General features: G+C 42.1%; 1 protein-coding gene across 7 annotated transcripts in view; it reads right to left on the bottom strand.

Annotated features, from left to right (window-relative positions):
- LOC140902055 (butyrophilin subfamily 1 member A1) overlaps positions 1 to 24,175 on the bottom strand; it is a 74,507-nt gene that overhangs the window by 32,028 nt on the left and 18,304 nt on the right. For 4 of the 7 annotated variants that reach the window (XM_073321696.2, XM_073321693.2, XM_073321692.2 and 1 more), the window contains exons 4-10: positions 18,196 to 18,480; positions 17,102 to 17,530; positions 10,692 to 10,967; positions 6,254 to 6,322; positions 5,642 to 5,662; positions 3,917 to 3,937; positions 3,283 to 3,303 (exon numbers count right to left, since the gene is read on the bottom strand). In XM_073321696.2, the coding sequence (XP_073177797.2) occupies positions 3,283 to 3,303; positions 3,917 to 3,937; positions 5,642 to 5,662; positions 6,254 to 6,322; positions 10,692 to 10,967; positions 17,102 to 17,530; positions 18,196 to 18,480 (1,122 nt within the window). The remainder of the gene's footprint in view (positions 1 to 3,282; positions 3,304 to 3,916; positions 3,938 to 5,641; positions 5,663 to 6,253; positions 6,323 to 10,691; positions 10,968 to 17,101; positions 17,531 to 18,195; positions 18,481 to 24,175) is intronic. The other 3 variants (XM_073321695.2, XM_073321697.2, XM_073321691.2) reach the window with 2 other exon arrangements.

The following is a 24,175-nucleotide window of genomic DNA, read 5'->3' as shown; positions in this document are numbered from 1 at the left end:
AGTATGCATGTATCATTTCTGTATCTGCAATTAGGAATATTGACTCTGTGTCTATATTTCAACTATGCTACTTTGGATGACGCCCCCTACTAACACTTCAGGTACAATAATGAAAAAGCCGGACAGTGCTGATGGTCCATCAGCAAGAGACAATGGACTGTAAAAGACCTTAGTCTTCCAGTGAACTTGTGGGTCAGCCTGTGAAGAATGGCCACAGGGGCCCTACAGAGGCATGTGATCATGTCACCTGCTACTGGAACCCATCTTGAATTCTGTACTTTTCCAGGAGAAGCTGGGGTGTGTGTGTCAAACTAGGAAACAAAGGACTCCCGCCTTATGCAAATCCTATTTAAGGGTGGGAAGTGAGGTAATCCAGGTCATCAGTTCTCCCCTGCAACCCCACCCAAGATGACTGCTGGAAACAACTAAGACAGGGGAGGGATAGCTCAGTGGTTTGAGCATTGGCCTGCTAAACCCAGGGTTGTGAGTTCAATCCTTAAGGGGGCCAATTAAGGATCTGGGGCAAAAATTGGGAATTGGTCCTGCTTTGAGCAGGGGATTGGACTAGATGACCTCCTGAGGTTCCTTTTAACCCTGATATTCTATGATTCTATGAACTGGGGGAAACAACTGGACGCAGGCTGGAAGGGTCTCAGGCCTGTGAATAAGATTATTAGAATCACATTTAGGGTGAGACCTTACATGCAACCAGTTTCTTTAGTGTATTAAGTTAGTTTTCATGCTCTGTTTTATTTTCTTAGTAATCTGCCCTGTTCTGTCTGCTACCTCCTTAACTACTTAAAATACTCCTGTTATTAAAATACTCCCACAGTATTCTTGTCAGCAAGTTAAAGAAGTATGGGCTGGATGGATGCACTACAAGGTGGGTAGAAAGTTGGCTAGATTGTCGGGCTCAACAGGTAGTGATCAATGGCTCCATGTCTAGTTGGCAGCCGGTATCTAGCAGAGTGCCACAAGGGTTGGTCCTGGGGCCGGTTTTGTTCAATATCTTCATTAATGATCTGGAGGATGGTGTGGATTGCACCCTCAGCAAGTTTGCAGATGACACTAAACTGGGAGGAGTGGTAGATACACTGGAGGGTAGGGATAGGATACAGAGGGACCTAGACAAATTGGAGGATTGGGCCAAAAGAAATCTGATGAGGTTCAACAAGGACAAGTGCAGAGTCCTGCACTTAGGATGGAAGAATCCAATGCACCGCTACAGACTAGGGACCGAATCGCTTGGCAGCAGTTCTGCAGAGAAGGACCTAGGGGTGACAGTGGACGAGAAGCTGGATATGAGTCAACAGTGTGCCCTTGTTGCCAAGAAGGCCAATGGCATTTTGGGGTGTATAAGTAGGGGCATTGCCAGCAGATCGAGGGACGTGATCGTTCTTCTCTATTCGACACTGGTGAGGCCTCATCTGGAGTACTGAGTCCAGTTTTGGGCCCTGCACTACAAGAAGGATGTGGAGAAATTGGAGAGAGTCCAGCGAAGGGCAACAAAAATGATTAGGGGACTGGAACACATGAGTTATGAGGAGAGGCTGAGGGAACTGGGATTGTTTAGTCTACAGAAGAGAAGATTGAGGGGGGATTTGATAACTGCTTTTAACTACCTGAAAGGTGGATCCAAAGAGGATGGATCTAGACTATTCTCAGTGATAGCAGATGACAGGACAAGGAGTAATGGTCTCAAGTTGCAGTGGGGGAGGTTTAGGTTGGATATTAGGAAAAACTTTTCACTTGGAGGGTGGTGAAACACTGGAATGCGTTACCTAGGGAGGTGGTGGAATCCCCTTCCTTAGAAGTTTTTAAGATCAGGCTTGACAAAGCCCTGGCTGGGATGATTTAGTTGGGATTGGTCCTGCTCTGGGCAGGGGGTTGGACTAGATGGCCTCCAGAGGTCCCTTCCAACTGTTATTCTATGATTCTATAGTTAATACATTTATTTCTGGTTTACAATATAACTCAGTTTGTGTGATTTCTAACTGGGGGATGGGGGCAAGAAGTTGTGCATACTCTCCTCCACATTGAGGGAAGAGGCAAATTTCATATAATTTTGGGTTTGTACTCCAAGGGGGGTGGACATCTGGCACTGGCAAGCCCCTTAAACTGAGCCTTCCCAGAGTGGATCTCTGTCTCTCTGTGCAGCTGTGTGTGGTCCTGCCTGTGTGCTTAGCTAGAAAAGCTAGCCCAGTGAGACCAGGTAAAAGGGGGCCCAGACTGGCAGAATAGTCTGACTCAGTGGTGTCCCTGCACAGCAGGTGACATCCCAGGGGGTCCAGCCTGTCACATAGGGAATGGGCAATTTTTATATATATATATATATATATATATATATATATATATATATATATATATATATATAAAAGCTCTGTCCTTGTCTCCGTGGGTCCTGCATTTCCTGGAGGATTTCGCTAGCCTCAGAGGCTCACTGTGACCCTCCACGTAGCCCTTCTCTCTCTAGAGACAAGGGTCACAGTCTACTGAGCCATTTTCATCATAAGCCAGAAAGGGAGGTGAAGAGAAGCTATCCTCCCTTGCACAGTCTCAGTTGTCTCCCAGTCTCAGTGATTAATTGGGGATGGGGACAAAGGGGGGAGCCGGGGCCCGCCCTCTACTCCAGGCTCCAGCCCAGGGACCCTAATAGTATCAGCTATGGTAGCTGACCTTTTAGAAACATGACATGTACAATTCCCTGGGCTATTTCCCCACAGAAGCCCCCACTTCCTCAAGCTCCATTTCACCCTTACCTCAGGGCCTCCTTCCTTGTGCCTGATATGGTGTGTACTGCTCAGTCTCTCCAACAGCACAACTTCCTCCCACAGCTCCTGACATCTGCACCCACCTGACTAACTGGGAGGCTTTTAACTAGTTTCAGCCAGTCCCTGATTGGCTTTAGGTGTCCCAATCAACCTAGCATTCTCCCTGCCTTCTGGAAAGTTCTTAATTGGCCCCAGGTGTCTTAACTGACCTGGAGCAGCTGCTATTTAACTTATCCTGGTACCAGGGATTTGTTTAGCCTGGAGCTAATATATGTATCTCCCACTACTTTTCTATACCCATCTGGCCTTGCCCCGTCACAATTATATATATATATATATATTGTTGCCTGCTATGAGGGACTTATATTCTAGCATGAAATACTAAAAGTATTTAGGTAAATGTGACAGATTAGGCAGCTAGATCAATTAGACAGCTCAGTAAAATAGGATATACATTTCTGAAAGAGAAAAATATCTGAGATCAACTGCTTAGAAATCATTGCAAACTTACCATAGTCATCGTGGGATTGCTCTGCAACAGATTAAATCAGCTCAAAATGTGCATTTTGTAATTGGAAATTTGGTTAACATTACTATTGGCTGATTGAATTGTTAACTTAATGAATGGCTTATTTAATGAGCCACATATGACAGAGTCTTTAATCTTTAATACTTGTGTTATGTTATACATATATAACCACTATTTCACTCTCTCACTATCTCTTGTACCATCAAGCAATATTATCTATTCTTCACAGTGTAGGATCACTGTTTTCATAACATCTTCATCCAGGTTCATGCTGTATTTGAAATCTGGCTCCTATCATATCTAGCACTATGCAAAGGTTAGGTGAAATCCAACCTTCATAGTTATCCTCTTTCTGGGAATTAATGACACTACATTTGTTCCAATAGGAATATCCCAAATACTCTGAAAAAAATGCTGCAACCTAATCCTTCCTTGTTCTAACTGTACTGACTTCACTGGAATTACAATAGGGATGAAATTCACCAGTGCAGTACAGTGGACTACACTGAGAGAGAGTTGTGCTCTTGTCAATAAATATAAAGTACACACAGTTCCATCAGACGTACTATTTAACACTGGCCTGCTTAGAAGGCTACATAAATCAATACTAACTTACCTCTTACCCTCTGCACTTGGTCTGCAATGGAAAGACAGAGTTGAATAAATACATATTTTTGCCTTCTTCTGTAAACAAGTGTTCTGTATAGTGGGCAACTTGTCATGGGTTTTGGTTAGGTGTGATCCTGAAGAAGACTGAAACAAAGCCGGTCACTGAGATCTCATGACCCTGGTACTTCACATTGGCACCCCATAAAATCCTGAGTCAAATTCCAGATCAAGGCTCATCTTTAAGGAAGTTTTTGATATGTACACAAGAGGAGACAGAATACACTTGTCAACCTTACAGCAAGATCTCTCTTGAGGGCTCCCAGATCAACCATGAATTGGTCAACCATACATGTTGAACTTGTGAGGGCAGCAGATGAGGCTCCCAGCTGCTGTAAAAAGACCAAGTAGCTGCCTCTGAAGCAGGTGAGAAGGCCTCAGATATCACTGGTTCCAGAGCAAATGTAGCTTTCCCAGCCAAAACACAGAGAAAGAAGGGAGGAGGAGAAAAAGATGTGCAAAAAATATTTTTGCAAAAAAAGAAAGAGTTAGATTAGGTAGGTAGCTTATGTCGATAGCTCTGTGTGTTACTGCCTGCTTCTGTGAGGTACTAAGCACCCTCAATTCACATTGGCCAAATCCATAAGTCTTATTCAGATGTAATTCAGGCAAAATTCTCAAAAGCATAGATAATTCTTGGAAAACATCTGCTCAATGTGCATCAGCAGTCAAAAAAGCTATCAGAATGTTAGGAACTGTTAAGAAAGAGATAGATAATAAGACTGAAAATAACATAATGACACTATATAGATCCATGGTATGCCCACACCTTGAATACTGTGTGCAGTTCTGGTCACCCCATCTAAAAAAAATATGTTAAAATTGGTAAAAGTGCAAAGAAGGACAATAAAAATGATTAAGGGTATGAAACAGCTCCCATACAAGAAGAGATTTAAAAGACTAGGACTGTTCAGCTTGGAAAAGAGATGACAAAGGGGGAATATAACAGAGATCTAAGAAATCATGAATGATGTGGAGAAAGAGAAAAGGAAAATATTATTTACCCCTTTGCATAACACAAGAACTAGGGGTTACCTGATAAAATTAATAGGCAGCAGGTGGTTTAAAACAAACACACAACACACACTCAACCCATGGAACTCATTGCTAGGGGATGACGGCCAAAAGCATAAATAAGTTCATGGAGGATGGGTCCATCAATGGCTATTGGCCAACATGGTCAGGGACGCAAGCCTGTGCTCTGGGTGTCCCTAAGCCTCTGACTACCAGAAGCTGAGACTGGACAACAGGTAATGCTGATAAATTGCCCTGTTCCGTTCATTCTCTTTGGCACCAGCCACTATCAGAAGACAGGATAGTGGGTTAGATGAATCATTGGTCTGACCCAGTGCGGCCGTTCTTATGTTCTTAATGTTTAAGAAAAAGAGTATTGTGCCATTAAAGACTAAGTAAAACCTGTATTTGGTCCACTTAATCCAATGGACTATTTATGTGGGTAAAATGAGCTTTCACCCAACTGAGCATTTTCAAAATCTGAGCCCTACAGTGAAAGGGTTTTTGTGTTTTGATTGTTTGTTAGTTCCTCTTGCAAAGTGGATTATTAAGCAACTAGTGTGGAGAATTGAAATGATAGGAAATACATTTTTTCAATTAACCAAATAGAAAATAGAAACAAAATCTGAGTGTAACTGCTTAGAAATGAGGCCAAACTCACCAATCACATTCTGGAACTGGCCTGTAAAAGATTAATATTGATCAATGTACTTAGTTCATGTTCAGATTCATTAATTGCATTTTAAACATCATGAACATCAAAAATTAGCCACCTTCAGTGAGGTTCATGAGGACAGATATTTGGATCCAGTAGTTTTGCTATCAGCAAATTTGACCAGCATTGTGTTCTCTCTGCTGTTTTCAGTCAGCTTCTCCTTGTTTCTTTCAAGGAAAATTAAACTCATTCACTTGCAATATGACAGTTTTTCCATTGACCCCAAGGCCAAAAGAGACCATTCTAATAATCTAGTCTGATCACCTGTAGAACACAAGCCAGAGAACTGCCCCAAAATAATTCCCAGAGCAGAGTTTTTAGATAAACATCCAATCTTGATTTAGAAATTGTCAGGGATGGAGACTCCATCACAACCCTTGGTAAATTGTTCCAATGATTAATCATAGAATCATAGAATGTCAGGGTTGGAAGAGACCTCAGGAGGTCATCTAGTCCAACCCTCTGCTCAAAGCAGGACCAATCTCCAACTAAATCACCCTCACTGTTAAACATGTACACCTTATGCAAATTAAAACAAAAAAAAATAAGTTAACTTACTTTTGCATTTTCCAAAAAAATGTTCGACAGTCACAGCAATAAACAGCAAGATACAGATTAAGAAACCTACTGAAAGATAGAACATGTTACTATCACCACAATGTAAAAAAATAGCCTCAAACATGGGAGGTATTTCTAGGTGTTACAGTTTTGGACCTAAACAATGATGAACTTTTTTCTCATTCTCTCAAGTACGGTTCTCTTTATACCTTGATAGAGAATGAGAGAGAATATATTTCATATGGAATAATAGAGGCCTGCCTTCAGCATCTCAGGGAATTACAACAAAATCCAAAATACATGTACTTACTTTTCTGTTGCTAATGCTCTATCAGACTACACTGTGAACATTTACATTAAGCTTATAAATGAGCTAAACAGCCAGTCCCAGAATGTTTCTTTTTTCCTTCACACACAACTGCATTCCCAATCTTATGTATTCTAATAACCTCCAATTCACTTAATAGTGAACTTGGCCCTCATCTAGAATATTTATCATTCTTCTGGTTTTGTGTGAGACCTGACTCTCATGATGGAAAGTGTCTCTTCCAAATGTCTATTGCCACGTAGCTAGTCTTTAGGTTCGGAAGGATTCAATTTTTATTGATAAATGTCAATAAACTTCGGTTTCACCGTCCACAAACAAACTGAGGGAAAACATTTCTACCAATAATAATAAAAATGTATAAATAGGCAAAGAAAGAAAAATGTTGCTTGAGAATTTATTAGAGTCTGAATTAAGGATATCTTACTTTGTATATTTTGACATACAATGTTCACAATTTGTATTTTAGTGGTTATAAAGTTTTATCTTTTTGAATTTCAATATCTACTGTCATTAAATGATTATTGTCTGATACCCCCTGTTGTCTGAACCCACCATAATTTTCCCTAACTGTAAAAATTTAAATTGGTAAACATCTAAAAACCCCTTAAAACCCATAATTTTGCATAACTATGAACATTTAAATGATAAAAATAAAAAAATGCTTAAAAATTAGCATTATTATACGTCAAAATTATAAAACAATAAAATCGAATTCTACCAAGCCTATTTATCTTTGGTATTATGATGGGCTATCACTAAAGATGAGTGACTTGTGAAGAATATTTCACATGTATTTGTTCAAATTTAAAGACTAATTTGAATTTGGCCATGGTCTCAACCCTCTTGTGTTTCCTTTCTGAGAACTTTCAAGTTAGTATGAATACTCAGGAAAAACAAATTTTAAAGCTGAATTCTCTTATATTTATTATAAAGTGTGTTTGGAATTTCAGAACCACTTGTCATATTCAAAAATACACCCTGTGCTGGTTACTTTACAAAAATCATCTATGCAGTGTTGTAGCTCTGTCGGTCCCAGGAAATTAGTGAGACAAGGCGGGTGAGTAATATCTTTTACTGGAACGACTTCTGTTGGTGAGAGAGACAGGTCTGAGGAAGAGCTCTATGGAGCTCGAAAACTCTCACCAAGAGAAGATGGTACAATAAAAGTGTAACCACCAAGGCGCTTACCTAGGTTCCTGGGGTTCTGTGTCCTGGTAATTCAGGGAAAAGCACTGACCCTGAGAGGAATGGGGGCCAAGGGCAGATTCAGAGTCTGTTGGCAGCCAAGAGGGAGACACTATTTAGAGCAACAGGAGCCCTGTCGGCGTGGGAAGAGTAGCAGGTCTGCCTGCTTAGAGGAGGGGGCAGTGTCTGAGAGAAAGGAGGGGGAAGAGTCAAATGACTGACAAGTGAAAGCCCAGAGAAAAAAGCTAACCTTACACATAGGAAGTGAGATGCCCTCCCCTGGAGAGAGTAGAAACCATTTTTGAGGAGTCTGGGGTCAGCCACAGAAAGGGCGGGACTAGTTGTGGGGGCTGGTGAGTCCCAGGCCTGCATGCAGAGTCCCCCGAGAACTGGCATCTGGGCACCTGGCAGCAAAATCCCACAGCTTGGCCCTTTCCCTCTTCAAGGTGACTCCAGGTCTATACAGTTTTGTTGGGAAAACTTCCCACCTAGCCAGGCTGAGTTAGCCTTTCAGCTCCCTAGGGAAAAGCAGTCACCACATGGCACCTCTGCTCTGGCTGATGGTTCAGGGCTGCCTCCTGCTTTAAGTGTGTCTGAGTGCTAGGGTGGGAGACTTAAGTGAGGATTTCATAGAATCATAGAATATCAGGGTTGGAAGGGACTTCAGGAGGTCATCTAGTCCAACCCCCTGCTCAAAAGGAGGGTTGGACTAGATGGGATTTTAGCAGAGTTGTTGTAATCTGCACCTTGAGCATTGCACCCCTTTGTGGTGAGGGGAAATCCTGGGACCAGAAGCACCCCAACTCCTGCCAGCAGCGATCATCAGCCCCTCTGCTGTGACTGAGGAGGCCAGATCCAGCTCTGAACTTGAGGATCATTCATGGAGTTGTGAGTGCACCATCCTTTAGTTAGATAGTCAGGGAGATTGTTTGGGAGACCCCCTAGTCCCTGAACTGTGTCCTCAAGCCAGGGGGTAAGGGTTTGGAGATTTCACTACCTGCTGCCTGTTAAACACATGGTGGGACTTACTGCCTTATCCCACATGTGAGTCGTTTGGGCTGCACTGAGCCCAGTTAGCCAAATCGCTAACTGCTGCTGCACAGAAGATATCATGGTCACAGGTCATCAGAGGCCCCTACAAAGTACACATACTAACAGAACACTAATTTTTATGGGTATTATCAGTATGGGGATAAAAAAAATGATGTCTGATTGTGGGAATTCATGGGTATTATCAGTATGGGCACCTGTGACCTGGAGAGTAGGGTTTTACCCAGTTATGTTATATTTACTTCCTGTTTAATATAATTACTTTGTTGAATATATTGTGCATTTGTGTTATTTCTTGGGAGACTCCAGCTATCTGGCATGTAAGTGGGAGTTACTCTGTGGTAAGAATGTTCCTTCTTAGCTGCCCTGGTGACCCTGCCAGGAATGCAGGAATGTGTGAGGGGGTGGAGGCACCACCAAATAAGTTCATACAGGAAGAAAACAAAGAAGCTACACCTTACTGAGCTGGAGGCGGGATCCAGATGAACCCAGGCATGTCCATGAAAACCTGTAAGGAGACTGGCACTAAAGGAGGTAACCGGGGAGACAGAGGGTGTTATAGAAGATATTACCTCACCCACCTTGTCTCATGAATAATCTAGTCACGTAACAAACAATACCACCTGAGTTTTTTAACCAATATACCGTGGAAGCTGAAGCTCAGATATAAAATATTCACAAATGCATTTGTGAACATTCTGAATTCCTAATTTTGTTAAAAAATCAGCAGTTTTTGCCTGAAAAATATTAGGTTTGGGGTGTCTAATAAAACATCAAAAAAGTTAGAGGGAAGCAGACACTTTCCACACAAAATTAATTTAGTCAAAACTCCAATTTTCTACCAAAAATAATGTTGATGGAAATTTTTTTGACCAGCCCTAGTACAATATGAGTGATTTGCAGTGTTTGACCAAAATATTCAAAGTTGGGACCTAAAGAGAGACCAAAATAAAAGCAGATATTCTTGAGTGCTGTGCACACACTGCTCCCATAGACTTCCATGGCATATGCATGGGCGCAACAATTCTGAAAATGAGGTCATTTATCTGGGTACATAAATATGGCAGAAATTCATCCCAAAAAGTTTAAGCAATTGGTGTTTGTGATGAGCTCTACATTTTGAGGGCAGTGTGTGTGAGAGTATGTGTTTCTGAGAGAAAGAAATACACTGGTGGTGGCCAGAGTGGTTGTAGCAGCTCTCTGATCTGACTGTATACATGTATGTACTATTCCAGTAGCTCCTTTCCTAGACCATTGACAAAACTGTTGGCATGTAGCTACCCCTCCTTGGTGATGCAGAAGCCCCACTAAACAATCTCTCATCCTGAGTGACCTCATAACAGAGGAAAGGCCAAATTCTATCCTGACTGGCACAAACTGCAACACTTTGAATGAGATTGAACAAATCCCTCTAGAAGTAGAAATGCCTCACCCATCATAGAAATGCAGTCACATCTGAGAGGAGTGCAGAAGCAGTTCTATATCAGAAACACTGCATGCTGCAGTATGATCATCCTGCAAGCCCTTCATCTGTTAGAGTCCCATAGATTTCAAGATGACAGGTTTCAGAGAGTCCGTTTGCCCCTTTAACCCATTCTCAGCCACAATCAAAACTAACACTGCAAGATGATACGATGGGAGATGAGGGTGCTGAGCAGGTCACAGACACATGCTCAGCATCTTGAAGAATAAAGTCCTAACTTGTTACAGATGAATTATTTGGGGATAGAGATGAGTTAAGATTCAGAATGTAAAGATTTGTGTTTGTTAGTAGGCAGGATGATGCCCCATAGACCAAATAAAAAAAGCAGTAACCCTTGCTCAGAAGAGGGCAAGTTTCCTGGAATAATAATGATGACATACAAAGTTACATACCAAAGTGTTGAGCAGTTGATTGTTGAATCATCTCTGATTCTGTGTTGACAATGGCACAGGTAATCTCGGGGGTATCACATGACACAGCAATGGTGCTTGCTACTGTGAAAAGATTTTGCTCATCCTGCACTTCTGTTGTCTCAGCCAATGAGTTTATGCTTTGTCCTTTGTGATTTCTCCAGAAGACCATGGGCTTTGGATACCACCCTTTCCATTTACATTCATATTTGCAAACTTTCTGCAGATGCATTTGTAAAGAAGTTTCATTCCCTACTCCTGTAAAAAAGGCAGCATTATCACAATGGATGCATGTCTGACAATGTCGAGAGATGCTCAGAGAGGGTACAGTGTGAAAAGATCTCAGGGGCATCTACACATTTGTTCACTGTTTCATCTCAAAGCAAAGAGTGTATGTTTTGGTTAATATGATTTAAGATAAATCCCAGTAGAAACAATGGGAAATAATTTTCCTGTTTCCAAAAGCAGATCTGCTTTGCTCTGCCTGAACAAATATGAAGGTTCAAGTATTGCTCTCATTTATACCTGTACAAGCCCAGTGAAGCTAACAGTTCTCCATGGGGTTAATGGAGGGCAGAATTTGCCTCAAATATTTACACTGAGCAGAATGTGCTCCACAACGAGAAAGACTGAGCTCCAGTCAAATCCCCAATCACTGCACCTTTACATAGTGTCTCTCACCCTGAATAACTCATCACACTTTACAAACTTTAAAAGAAAAAAAAAACAAAGCCAAAAATAAGCCTTAATGTGAAAAGATGGACACATATCGCTGTTCTTTGTCATTAATAGATGGCTGCCATACTAACCCTGGCATAGTTCAGCAAAAGGGCACATGAAGGAGTCATTTTGTGTAGGAAGAAAGGGGTGCAATTACCACCTTCTGCTTATAGATAAATAGGTTATATTAATAAGATGGCAGGAAAAGAAAGAAAATATGTGGAATTGCCACAGGACTCTATTTGCAGTTAAATGACCATAACCTGCTGTATGTCAATATATTACACTAGGGTTACAGAATCCTCTATCTGTTCCAACCCTCTTCTAGAGCCCACTCCTTCCTGGCCCCTACTGAACCAGAGTATCTTATATATCTCTTTATTACGAATTTTAACTTCACACACTAAGAGAAAACTACAATTCCATCATAACTCATTTGCTACTCTCAGCCTTTGGTTTTGTGTATTTGCTTTTGTATCTCTTCAATAACATCTAGATCCATCAACGCATAGATAAGTGAGTTCAAGTTTCCAGATGAGCAATTCAGAAAACAAAATTACATAAATGGAGAAAAATGTTTGTGAAACAGCTAGATTAAAGTAGGGAAGGGATGGACAGAGAGTGGGCCAGAAGGAAGTGGCAGCAGAGGTGGATGGCACAACTTTGCTGCTTGTGCTTCCACATGCATTGATCTGCCTGTCTAGACATGTCATCTGCTTCCTTGGTTGAAACGGAGGAAAAAATGTTCTTCTCAGGGCTAGTGTATGCAAACCCAGGGATTGCAGCAGTGCCCTTGGATCTTTTAGTGTTGGCAGTGCTGTATCCGTCTTCAAAGAAAATAAACTACAATCCATGAAGGGGAGCTCTTCAATGGTCTGTTGTATTTCTACAGGAATCCCCAATGACTGAAGCCATGATGAGCAACAGATGGTAACTCCCATTACCATGACTCTGGCAGCTAACTTGGCCGCATCCAGAGAAGCCAGCAATGCAGACCTTGCAACCAGATGACCTTCCAGCAGGAGGGACCAGCAATTAAAACTACCCTTTAGGCTGTGATGTGCGAAAGCAAAGGTGTCTGGGCTCTAGATTGTTATGCCCTGAACAACTGAAACCCCTCTGTGCAGTATTCCCTGTTTATAGCAAAGCTGCCCTTCTGCTTTTGCCTGGAGACCTGGGCTGCTCTAAGCCAGAGCAACTGAGGGTTCAAATTGAATGTGGTTATATAATGATTTCTTATCATATTCTTATATGAACATTTCATATCACCTCATGGAAGGCAGCTCCAGAAAATTTCATGCTGACAACTGAAGCCTCAATTGCTAAGGAGCAAACAATTCTCACTAGAGAGTGATCCTGCAAGAAGATGCTGGACTTGCAGAAGGCATTCAGCATCCTGAAGGACAAAGTCCAAACTGACCAGGGGTTGGGGATAGAGATAGAGATGACTTAAGTAGACAGCTCAGAATATAAGCCTCCATGGTTATTGGTAGGCATGATAATGTAATACATAAGGGCCAAATAGAACAAGAACCCCACTGTATACCTGGAACAGCCTGTAAACACTAGCAACAAAAACTAACAAAGTGGAAAAAATAGCTTGGTATAAAAAGTTACATATACCGAACTGGTGGGTGCTTGATTCTTGACTGATCTTTAATTCTGTGTTGATGATGGTGCAGGTAACCTCAGAGGTCACACATGGCACAGTAGAGCTCTCTGCTGTGAAAAGTTTTTGCTCATCCTCCCTTGGGTTGTCTTAGCCTTTGAGATTATGTTTTCCCCTTTGGGATTCTTCCAAAGGACTTTAGGTTTTGGATACCATCCTCCTGATTTACATCTATACCTACATACAGTCTCCTTCTGATGCATTTGCAGAGATGGTTTATCCCCTATCCCTGTAAGAAAGGCTTCATTATCACAATGAAAACATCTTCTAGTTCAGAGAGATGAAAAAGACAATGTTCAGGAAGGACACATTGCTGAAAGATCTCAGCAACATGACATCTGAATATTTGTTCACTGCTTCAGCCCAAATCAGTTTCCTTTTTATACCAAAAAAAGTGTGTGTGTATGCTGGTAGATTATTTTAATAGTGATTTAACATAAACACATTGGGGAAAATATTGAGCAGAAGTTGCTCTCATTTACCATTGTATGACCTTTCTGAAGTCTGTAATGCTACAGGGGTTTAACTAAGGGCAGAATTTGCCCATACAAGTTTTCACTAAGAAGAATGTACTCCACCAAGAGAAAAATCTTAGCTCCCATCAGTGTCCAAATAATTTCTCTCTCTCTCTCTCTCTATATATATATATATATATCGTCAATAATACTTATTGACACCACATATTAATATTCATTAAGCACACAATTTCAATAAAAAGAAAAGGAGTACTTGTGGCACCTTAGAGACTAACCAATTTATTTGAGCATGAGCTTTCGTGAGCTACAGCTCACTTCATCGGATGCCTTTGAGAGCGTGTGGCACAAGCTGTCAGCATAGTCTGTGTGGTATGTAGATTGTAATGGATTTTTTACCTTCAGTCCTTTTGGTACGATGTCCATCTGTTTGCATTTGGAAAGGAAGATGATGTCTGTCTGTATCTGTACAAGTTTTTTCATGCAGTTGATAGATTTCCACTCCATACGGCTAAATGCAGTGCCTTACATAATGACAGGTTTCAGAGTAACAGCCATGTTAGTCTGTATTCGCAAAAAGAAAAGGAGTACTTGTGGCACCTTAGAGACTAACCAATTTATTTGAGCATGAGCTTTTGTGAGCTACAGCTCACTTCATCGGATGCCTAGTGGATGGTTCACTTCATCAGATGGTTAGTCTCTAAGGTGCCACAAGTACTCCTTTTCTTTTTGCGAATACAGACTAACACGGCTGTTACTCTGAAATCTGACAATTTCAATATAACATTATACTTACGGCTTACGGTTAAGGATTTCATTGGACTAGGATGCAGATGATCTGGGCTCCATTCTTGGTTCTCCCACAGACTTCCAGTGCGACCTGGGGCACGCCACTTATCTCTCAGTTCTTTAGTTCCCCTTCTATAAAATGGGAATTATAACACTTCCTTTCTTCCACCCATTCTCTGTCTTGTCTATTTGATTATAAACTTTTTGGGTAAGGGACTGTTTCTTAGCCTGTCTGTCTCGCACAAATTGTAATCAATAATTATAAATAATAAATAATAATATAGAATCTTCAGGTAAAATTTTCAAAGGCACCTTAGTCCCACTTTCAAAGATGAATGATGTACTTCTATGCCTAAGGGCAGGTCTGCATTTAAAATGCTGGATTGGTGCAGTTACACCAATGCAGCTGCGCCACTGTAGCATTTAAATGAAGACACTCCTACATCTAATTGGCATAGTTAATACATCTCCCCAAGAGGCAATGGCTATATCGATGGGAGAAGCTCTTCCATCGACACAGCACTGTGTACACTGGGGGTTAGGTCAGTATAACTATGTCGCATGGGGTGTGGATTTTTCATACCCCTGAGTGACATAGTTATACTGACATAGATCTATAGTGTCGACCCAGACTAAGTCTCCTGAAAAATTAATGGGATTTAGTCTCCAAAGTATCTAAGGACTTGTCTGCATGGGAACACTCAGGAGAGTTAATCTGAATCAACTTTTAAAATTAATTAGTTAAACCACAGTAAACCCATGTGGACATTCTTATTCAGAAGTGGCCTTAATTTGATTTAGCTTAGTTCACAAATTGAATTCAGGCAACTTAAATTTCATTAACCCCCTGTATGGGCATCTCTATTCAGAATTAAACTAATCCACTTTTGTCATAAATATAAAGGAAAGGGTAACCATCTTTCTGTATACAGTACTATAAAATCCCTCCTGGCCAGAGGCAAAGTCCTTTTACCTGTAAAGGGTTAAGAAGCTCAGGTAACCTGGCTGGCACCTGACCCAAAATGACCAATGAGGGGACAAGAGACTTTCAAATCTGGAGGGGGCGGGGGAAAGGCTTTTGTCCGTCTGTGTAATACCTTTTCCGGGAACAGATCAAGGATGCAAGCCCTCCAACTTCTGTAAAGTTAGTAAGTAATCTGGAAAATGTGTTTTCTTTGTTTTGGCTTGCGACATTTACTGTGCTGGAGGAAATGTGTATTCCTGTTTTTATGTCTTTTTGTAATTTAAGGTTTTGCCTAGAGGGATTCTCTATGTTTTGAATCTGACTGCCTGTAAGATTATCTTACAGAGTTGTTCTCTTATCTTTTTTTGTTCTTCTAATAAAAAGTTCTGTTTTTTTAAGAATCTGATTGGGTTTTTTGGGTCTTAAAAACCCAAGGCTGGTTTGTGCTCATCTTGTTTATTCTCAGGCCTCCCCAGGAAAGGGGGTGTAAGGGTTTGGGGGGATATTTTGGGGAAACAGGAAGTCCAAGTGGTCCATTCCCTGATTGTTTGTTAAATCACTTGGTGGTGTCAGCATACTGTTCAAGGACAAGCATACTGTTCAAGGACTTGGACTTCCTGTTTCCCCAAAATTCAAGTTGCAGTGGGGGAGGTTTAGATTGGATATTAGGAAAAACTTTTTCACTAAGAGGGTGGTGAAACACTGGAATGCGTTACCTAGGGAGGTGGTAGAATCTCCTTCCTTAGAGGTTTTTAAGGTCAGGCTTGACAAAGCCCTGGCTGGGATGATTTAACTGGGAATTGGTCCTGCTTTGAGCAGGGGGTTGGACTAGATGACCTTCTGGGGTCCCTTCCAACCCTGATATTCTATGATTCTATGATTCTATGATTCTATGATTCTATGACAAGGAGAAATTTGTGCCTTGGGAAAGTTTTTAACCTAAGCTGGTAAAAATAAGCTTAGGGGGTCTTTCATGCCAGTCCCCACATCTGTACCCTAGAGTTCAGAGTGGGGAATGAACCCTGACAACTTTACATTAAAATTTTAGTTAATTGGGATTAATTTTCCAGAGTGCCTCTGCGTAGACAACAACTAAGTAACTTTTGAAAATGGGACTCAAGATCCTATATCTTTTTGCCACTTTTGAAAATTTTATCCTTATGGAATAAAATGTAATTTTTCAACCTGAGTGTAGAACGAAAAACATCTGTTCTCTGTTGTAAAGTGCCACAAGTACTCCTTTTCTTTTTGCGAATACAGACTAACACGGCTGCTACTCTGAAACCTGTTGCCATAATAACTCTCATAATGACTTCTCGAGGTCCCTTCCAGCCCTACATTTCTTTGATTGTATGTTGTTATAGCTTATTATCATTATTCTGCTTCAAAAAGGTTTATTAAAAAGTAATTTAAATTGCACTCTAACATCCCTTTAATTGAATTAATTAAATTAATTAATTAATTAAATGGAAAGAATTGGCATTTTAAAAGGAAAGTAAAGGGGAGAGTGATTATTATTGGTATCTTTTCTAACAGCAGACAGTCTGAAATCACTTCTGAAACCAGGAAACAGATCTCACAGTGAGATGCATTAGATCATGTAGTAGCTTCTCAATAGAAGAAGTGGAAACTCCATTATTTAGGAGTTTTAAAGCAATAATAGACAAAGCAATAGAAAATGTGCTGTAGAGAAGGGACAAACCCGTGCTGGCTCTTGGGGAGATAGAATAACAGAGTTCTGCTACATTTGCTTTCTCCAGTTCCAGGCTTTTCTTACCTATAACCAAGACTTCAGTGATGATCTCTCTGTGAAACAAGTTGGCTGAAGCAGAGCATACATATTTCCCTTCATCTTCCATCTGAATATTGTTCAGTTTCAGAGAAATATTTCCTTTCCCAAACTCTTTTCCTTTAAAAACTTCTGCCTTTTTTTCATATTCCTTCCGGAGCCATTCTCTGCTATTGTCTCCATTTGGAGATAAATAGCTCATTGGGCATTTGTCACTCTGTGGATAAGAATTAACTTGGGGGCTGCTTTCATCATAGAGATAGAAATAGATTATCTTATCCTTTCCAGGTCCAACTTTCCTCCATTGCAACTCCATGCTAGGGGGCAGATGTTTCGTAATCAGCCGGCAGGGAAGAATGGTATTTTCTCCAATTACCGTAGTAATTGTGTCATGTTCTGCCTCCACATCAAAGAAACCTGAAAAATGTTCAGGGGGTTATATTTGCACCAGCAGCACATACTGCCTCATATTAATGTGCAAGAGAGAGAGAGTGAAAAAGAGGCAGCCCTAATTCTCCTCTTATTGATACTGTTTTTACAATAGTGTAAATTCATTAGCTTCAGAGGGTCACTCCTAATATACACACAGATAAATGAAAAGAGAATCAGAGCTCTACTGTCTTTTACATCTTTGGTGATCTCAAGGATAGTATTTGAAAAGAAATGGTGAGTGGTACAGGTCTTAACTATGCTACACCAAAGGCTTGTCTATGCAGTGGGGTAATGGGCACTACAGAAGTGTAATTAATAAAGTGCACCAATGTGTTGTGCATTAATTGCTCTGTGTAGACCTTGATGATGCACACTAAAAGTTCTCTAGTGTGATTTACCATATTACTGTTTCAAACAATAATACAGTAAAGCACACCAGGGAAACTTTAGTGAGCACCAGCTGCGAGTCTACATGGACTAATTAACGTGGAACCCATTAATGCACTTTAGAAATCACACCCCAATAATGCATGTTGGTGCTCCATGTAGGCAAGCCTTGAATGACATGGTTGGCCACAAGGCAGATGTGTTTAGCCCGATTTCATAAGTAACATCAGGAATATTTACTTTGACAGTACTGCATCTCTTACCTGAAATTGCAATAACTTTTTTGAGGTGCCTCTTCAGCAAGGGGTTTCTTATAGTGCATGAGATAGTGTCAGAAGCAGTATCTGCGACCCTGAGCATACTGTGGATTTGATACAGATCTGTCCCATCTTTTTGGATTCTTGTTTCAGCCATAGCAGTTATGTTTTGTCCTGTGCTGTCAGTCCAGCATACTTCAGGTTGTGGGTACCACCCTTGGGACGTACACCTCAGAGTGACTGAATTATTCTGCTGATGGTCTATAGTTAGGTGAGGTGCAGATCCAAAACCTAGAGTGAAAACCAATTTCAGAAAATGTTAAACAGGCTGAAGAACTAGCTAACAAACCAAACAAAGAGTGCTAATGATGAATGATCACCACTATCATTACAATCACCATGTCCTATTGAATCTACACTGACCTATAATTTTGCATTTCCAAGTATCTTAAATTCATACAGAGAGATTTCCACATCAAAAGATCACCAAACACTTCACAAGCTGATCCCAAAATGTATGTAGACATGACTACATCGTATGTATGTGACAGCTTCACTTTTAGGATGGCAGCAGGTCCGTAAGGAAACAGTATTTTCAGAAAAGGGGAGATCCATCTTTTTGCTCCCCATATTTTGAGCTCATTCAGGGGCCCCGCTATGGCCCATTGTAAGTCAGAGCAGCCTTAAGTCTATTCTAACATACATTTTGCTTCTCATGGTCCCCTATGAGCCCTGGGAAGCAGAGCATAGCCAAAGCACAGTGTGCTCCAGCCATACCAGTAGTATAATGGCCCTACTGTCAATCAAACCCTAACCCCGCCCCTTGACCCCTTGACCCCTTGACCCCGACACCTTAGCCCCGCCCCCCAGCCCAAGGGGGCCCTACCATCAATCAAGCCCCAACCCCGCCCCTTGACCCCTTAGCCCCGCCCCTTGACCCCTTAGCCCTGCCCACCGGAAGTCCCACCCTCATGAGTTATTACTTCCGGGGTCAAGGCCGCCACATGACCGGAAGCAAGGTGTGTCATGTGACACCCACCCCACCCCTTGACCCCTTAACCCCATCCCTTGACCTCTGCCCCCCACCGGAAGTCCCGCCCCATGGGGTATTACTTCCAGGGTCAAGGCTGCCACGTGACCGGAAGCAAGGTATGTCATGTGACCCCTCTAACAACTCCTCCCACTGCCCTCTACCAATCAGGATGGGTTTCGCCCCTGTAGGACCGCCCAGAGAGGAGCTTTGACCAATCAGGGCGAGTTCCGGGGTGGGGGTGTCCTCTCTGGAAGTGGGTCTTGTGACCCCTCTAACAACTCCTCCCCACACTCCGCTACCAATCAGGAGGGGTTTTGTTCCGATAGGACCAAGAGGAGATTTGACCAATTAGGATGAGTTCCGGGGGCGGGGTGACCCGTCCGGAAATGATTCGTGTGACCCCTCTAACAACTCCTCCCACCAACCTCTACCAATCAGGCCGGCCCGAGAGCAGATTTGACCAAAATAGGGCAGGTTCTGGGATGGGGTGAACCGCCCAGAATAGGGGCGTATGACCCCTCTGCCAGTCAGAGCACAGCACCATCACCCCATAAGGCCCAGCGTCGGGCAGAAGAGGCTGTCTTTTACCGAGAGCGCGTGTTTTAGAAATCGTGGAAACATGGACTCCTTCACCACCCCCGTGAGAACTTCAGACTTTGTTTTAGCCCCGAGGGCCTTCATAGATTCATAGATAGATTCATAGATATTTAGGTCAGAAGGGACCATTATGATCATCTAGTCTGACCTCCTGCACAACGCAGGCCACAGAATTTCACCCACCACTCCTAAAAAAGACCTCACACCTATATCTGTGCTATTGAAGTCCTCAAATTGTAGTTTGAAGACCTCAAGGAGCAGAGAATCCTCCAGCAAGTGACCCGTGCCCCATGCTACAGAGGAAGGCGAAAAACCTCCAGGGCCTTCCAATCTGCCCTGGAGGAAAATTCCTTCCCGACCCCAAATATGGCGATCAGCTAAACCCTGAGCATATGGGCAAGATTCATCAGCCAGATACTACAGAAAATTCTTTCCCGGGTAACTTGGATCTTACCCCATCTAAAAACCCATCACAGGCCATTGGGCCTATTTACCATGAATATTTAATTACCAAAACCATGTTATCCCATCATTCAACCAACCGCGGAGAAAGCGCTACATCAGCGAGAGTTCCGAGGAGGAGGGGGCGATTGAGGGGAGCCCTTTGGCCCAGCCATTGATGGATACACCGGAACCTGAAACCCAACCGCTTGTGAGGCACCGCGATGAGCGTGATGGCCTCTTGTTGTCCACCCCCCGAGAGGTGGAAAGTGATCACGGCTTGGGGGAGTTATGAGCGGACAACGTGAATGAAAAAGACGTGACTCAGGTAAATGAATGCTTAAGAAGTGACGTGGGGTGGGGGTGTAACGGGGGCTAGGAACCAGGGATTGTGTAAATCAAAAACCAAGCAGCGGTGTGCTTATGCTGTTTCTTTTTTGAAAAAAAATCTCTCAACAGTTCGATGATGCCTTTCTAGAGGACCCGGAGACTCTGGACAGCATTGCACCAAGCAGCGAAGATGAACCGGGCCTACCTTGTTTTTGCTCAACGCCGATACAAAATGTTGAAGAGGACTCCGAGGATGACGGCTATGAGGAGTTTAGGAGGAGGCTTGGCATGGAACTGACTGAGCCAGTACCACGTTGTGAGCGTAAAAAAGTCATGCGGACTATTGTACGCGTTGCTGTTTATTCTGTTCTTAATCACTGTCTTAGGCAAAAGCTTTTTGAAGATTGTGAGGGCTGTGTCATAGGTGCACCAGGCGGCACCATGACTGTGTGACTTGGACTTCAGTGGATATAAACTGCAAGTTCCGGGGCCTGTGCGCTGAGCTGTGTTTGGAAAGCTTATTAAACACTGTGATTGCCATAGGTTATGCTATGCAATGTCTGTGCCTAACCCAAGAACATTTAGCACAAGGGGTGACCTTGATAAATGCTGTGCAATTCAGTGGAGACCCTGACCATGTTTTAAAGAAAATGACCAAACTGGAAGATGCCTGCTTAGAGCGTTATATTGACCGTCTGGTCCGCACAAAAAGTTACAAAACCCTGCTTAAGAAAAAGAAAAGATTTCTATTTGTAAGAAATCTAAAAGGATTAAGTTAGAAAATGGTGAGGGGCCAAAGATGCGATATAAAACTTGGTAGCTATAAATTTTAAAAAAAATCTATTGAAAAGGGCTTTGTGACTATCTGTATTTCTGTTAAAAGGTCTCTGGCCCCTAAGGGAGCTTAAAGTCTTTTTTTCTTTCTTTTTTAATGGAGCATCTTGGTTTGTTTTCAAGGAGCTGTATGTCTTTTAAATAAAATAAAATTGCTTGTGAGAACCTAGCTCTTGTGTCTTTTGTGTAAGAGAGACTCATTTACAGCAAAAAAAAAAAAAAAAAAAAAAGCTGAAATGTATGTTGTGGGAAGGGAAAAAAATCCTAAAAGTGTGTTTACAATAAAACAAACAGGGATGGTTCAGACATGTGGTTGAGTACAATAGAACTGACTTATTCTGTTGAACTGAATGGGTTTAACCATCCCCACCCCTCACTGAATAGCCAGGGTGACTGTGATTACTCATCCTGGTTGTCATAGGGTTAATTTTGATGGGGGTGCACCCATAGTAAGGGAGGTGGTCCCCTCCCAAAAAATACAAACAAGTCCCAAGACATTCATTGATATCTGCAAAGGGTCCCTCACTTGAAATGGTTACTATAAGAAGGCCCTAAAGGGGGTGGGGAAAAATAAAATGTATTTGAACTTAAAAAAAAAAGGAAAAAAAAAAGAAAAAACTTATACCCACCCCTTTCCCAGATCACAAAAAAGGGAATGCTAGGGAGGAGTGATCCAATCAACCTGCTAACTACTTTGAAACAAAAGAGTTAGGATGGTATAAAAACCTCAGGTAGCTTGGAGACTGTCTCTTTCAACAGAAACTCTCTTGAATTGCTGCTGGACTGCAAGTGGAGGTATGTTCTCTGTTTTTAACATTGAAAATATATATTCTATAATGCCATGCTTTGGCCATGCTGTCTGAGTAAATAAGGATGTTTATCTTTATTACAGTGTGATCTGTTTACAATGGAACCAGTAACTTTAAGTTGCAGTTCATCACCAGGCCACGGTAAAAACCATTTTAAGTGTAGTTATAACTTAAGTAATAACTTCAGGTATTACTTAGTTTGAATAGGGATTTGGGGCTAATACTAAGTAACATTTTGCTTGTTTTTTTGTTTTTTTTTTAAAAGCCAAAGGCCCCAAGCCCACATGGCTGTGGGGTGGGGGACAGAACAACCAGGGGTCTTTTTAAAAGCATGTGGGGGTGAGGGGGGTATTGAAAAGTATTTTGTTGCAAACTGTTTTAAACTGATGGTAAGGGTATGTTTATAAAGCTGCTGGGGTTTTGTGTGTATATGTAAAACATAAGTGATTTTTACAAACTGATGGTGATGGTGTGTTTCCAATTAACGGGGTTTGCTTTACAGCACGGTCAAAACCTGGGGGGGTAAAAATGCTCAAAAGAAAAAGGAAAGAGACAACTGAAAAGAAAAATTCACCAGTATCAGTGACAGATGGATGGATGAAGCTGGGTAAATATATTTTGCTTATTAGTCTGGTTAATTTATGAGGTTTTGTATTTTAAGTACATACATAGGTGCAGGTGCGAGAGGTGGCAAAGTTATGTTTTTGTAAAATGCTCTTTTTTTCCCCCTGCCCCAATCAGTCATGTGCAGCCCCTCTGACAAGGCTGTAGTGAGAGCTACCAGGACATCCCCCCGAGAACCATCAAAGAACCAGGAATCTGCTCTGAGACCTTTAACAGCGCAAAGCAGCACAAGCGTGCAGATGAAGCATCAGGCCAGTCCAAACCTCATTTACGTCAGACCCAAGGACAAAACAAAACACTCTGGTAAAAAACGCCCCTGCAAACACAACTCCAGTTCCTCAGCGGCCACCGCTGCACCAAGCTCTGAGAAAACTGTGAGCGAAAACGCCCACATTCACAAACCCAGAGCGCCCGCTGTAGCGGCTCTGAGTGTGCGCAGAAACACACACATTCACAAACCCGGAGCAGGCGCTCTAGGGGCTGTGAATAAAAAACCAAGGACCGACAAGCCATTCTCCCAAAACCATAAGCTTGTCACAGATCCCCCATATGATAGTATTTGGGGAGAGATTGATGTGTCATTCAGAAAACTGATGGATGTTGTATCCTCGGGGGGTCTAAAACCACAACATTCTAAAAAGATTTGGAAAAAATACGCTTTGTTCAGAAAACTGGTGGAGGCTGAAGCCGCAGGGGTCCTAAAAGAAAGGGGGGCTGGAAAGGGTGGCTCTGATCAGGCCTGTCTAGGTGTGGAAAGGGGTACCTTCAAGGATGCACATCAGCTCACGTGTAAACAAAAGGGTGGACAGCCCTTGGGGGATAAACAGATGGCTGCCAAAAAGTTCCAGGCCAGGGTCGCTGTAAAAATTTAAAAAAGGGCTAAAGAGGTAATGAGGAAAAAAAAAGAGACGCCCCCTACTGGAGGCTCTCAGACTGGCCTGTCTGAAAATGGGGAGGCAAAATCAGACTCTGGTTTAGAAAATTCCCCAGCGAGTTCTCTAGATTGTGTCCCATCTACTCCCAATGACCCACAGGGAGGAGTCTCAGGGTCTGACTCTCAATTAGTATCTGATGTAGAAGATGCCATTGATGGTTCCATAGAGGAACCCCCAAGTAACCCTGAAAATGCAGAGGTGTATATGGAGAGAGTGAGAAGTTGGCAACGTGAATTACCTAGATTTGGGGGGTTGGTGTATTGTGAGGAGTTTCGTTTTGTCCATCTTGAGCAAATAAATTCAGCTCAACAGGCTGTTGAAGCCATACATAGAGGGATACAGCTAGTTCTCGATGACATTAATGGTAGGGTAGGCCCTGATGA

The sequence above is a fragment of the Lepidochelys kempii genome, chromosome 23 (genome assembly GCF_965140285.1).
Source record: "Lepidochelys kempii isolate rLepKem1 chromosome 23, rLepKem1.hap1, whole genome shotgun sequence".
Lineage (NCBI taxonomy): Eukaryota > Metazoa > Chordata > Testudines > Cheloniidae > Lepidochelys > Lepidochelys kempii.
The sequence above is the reverse complement of the archived record's forward strand: the minus strand, read 5'-3'. Positions and strand labels throughout refer to the sequence as shown.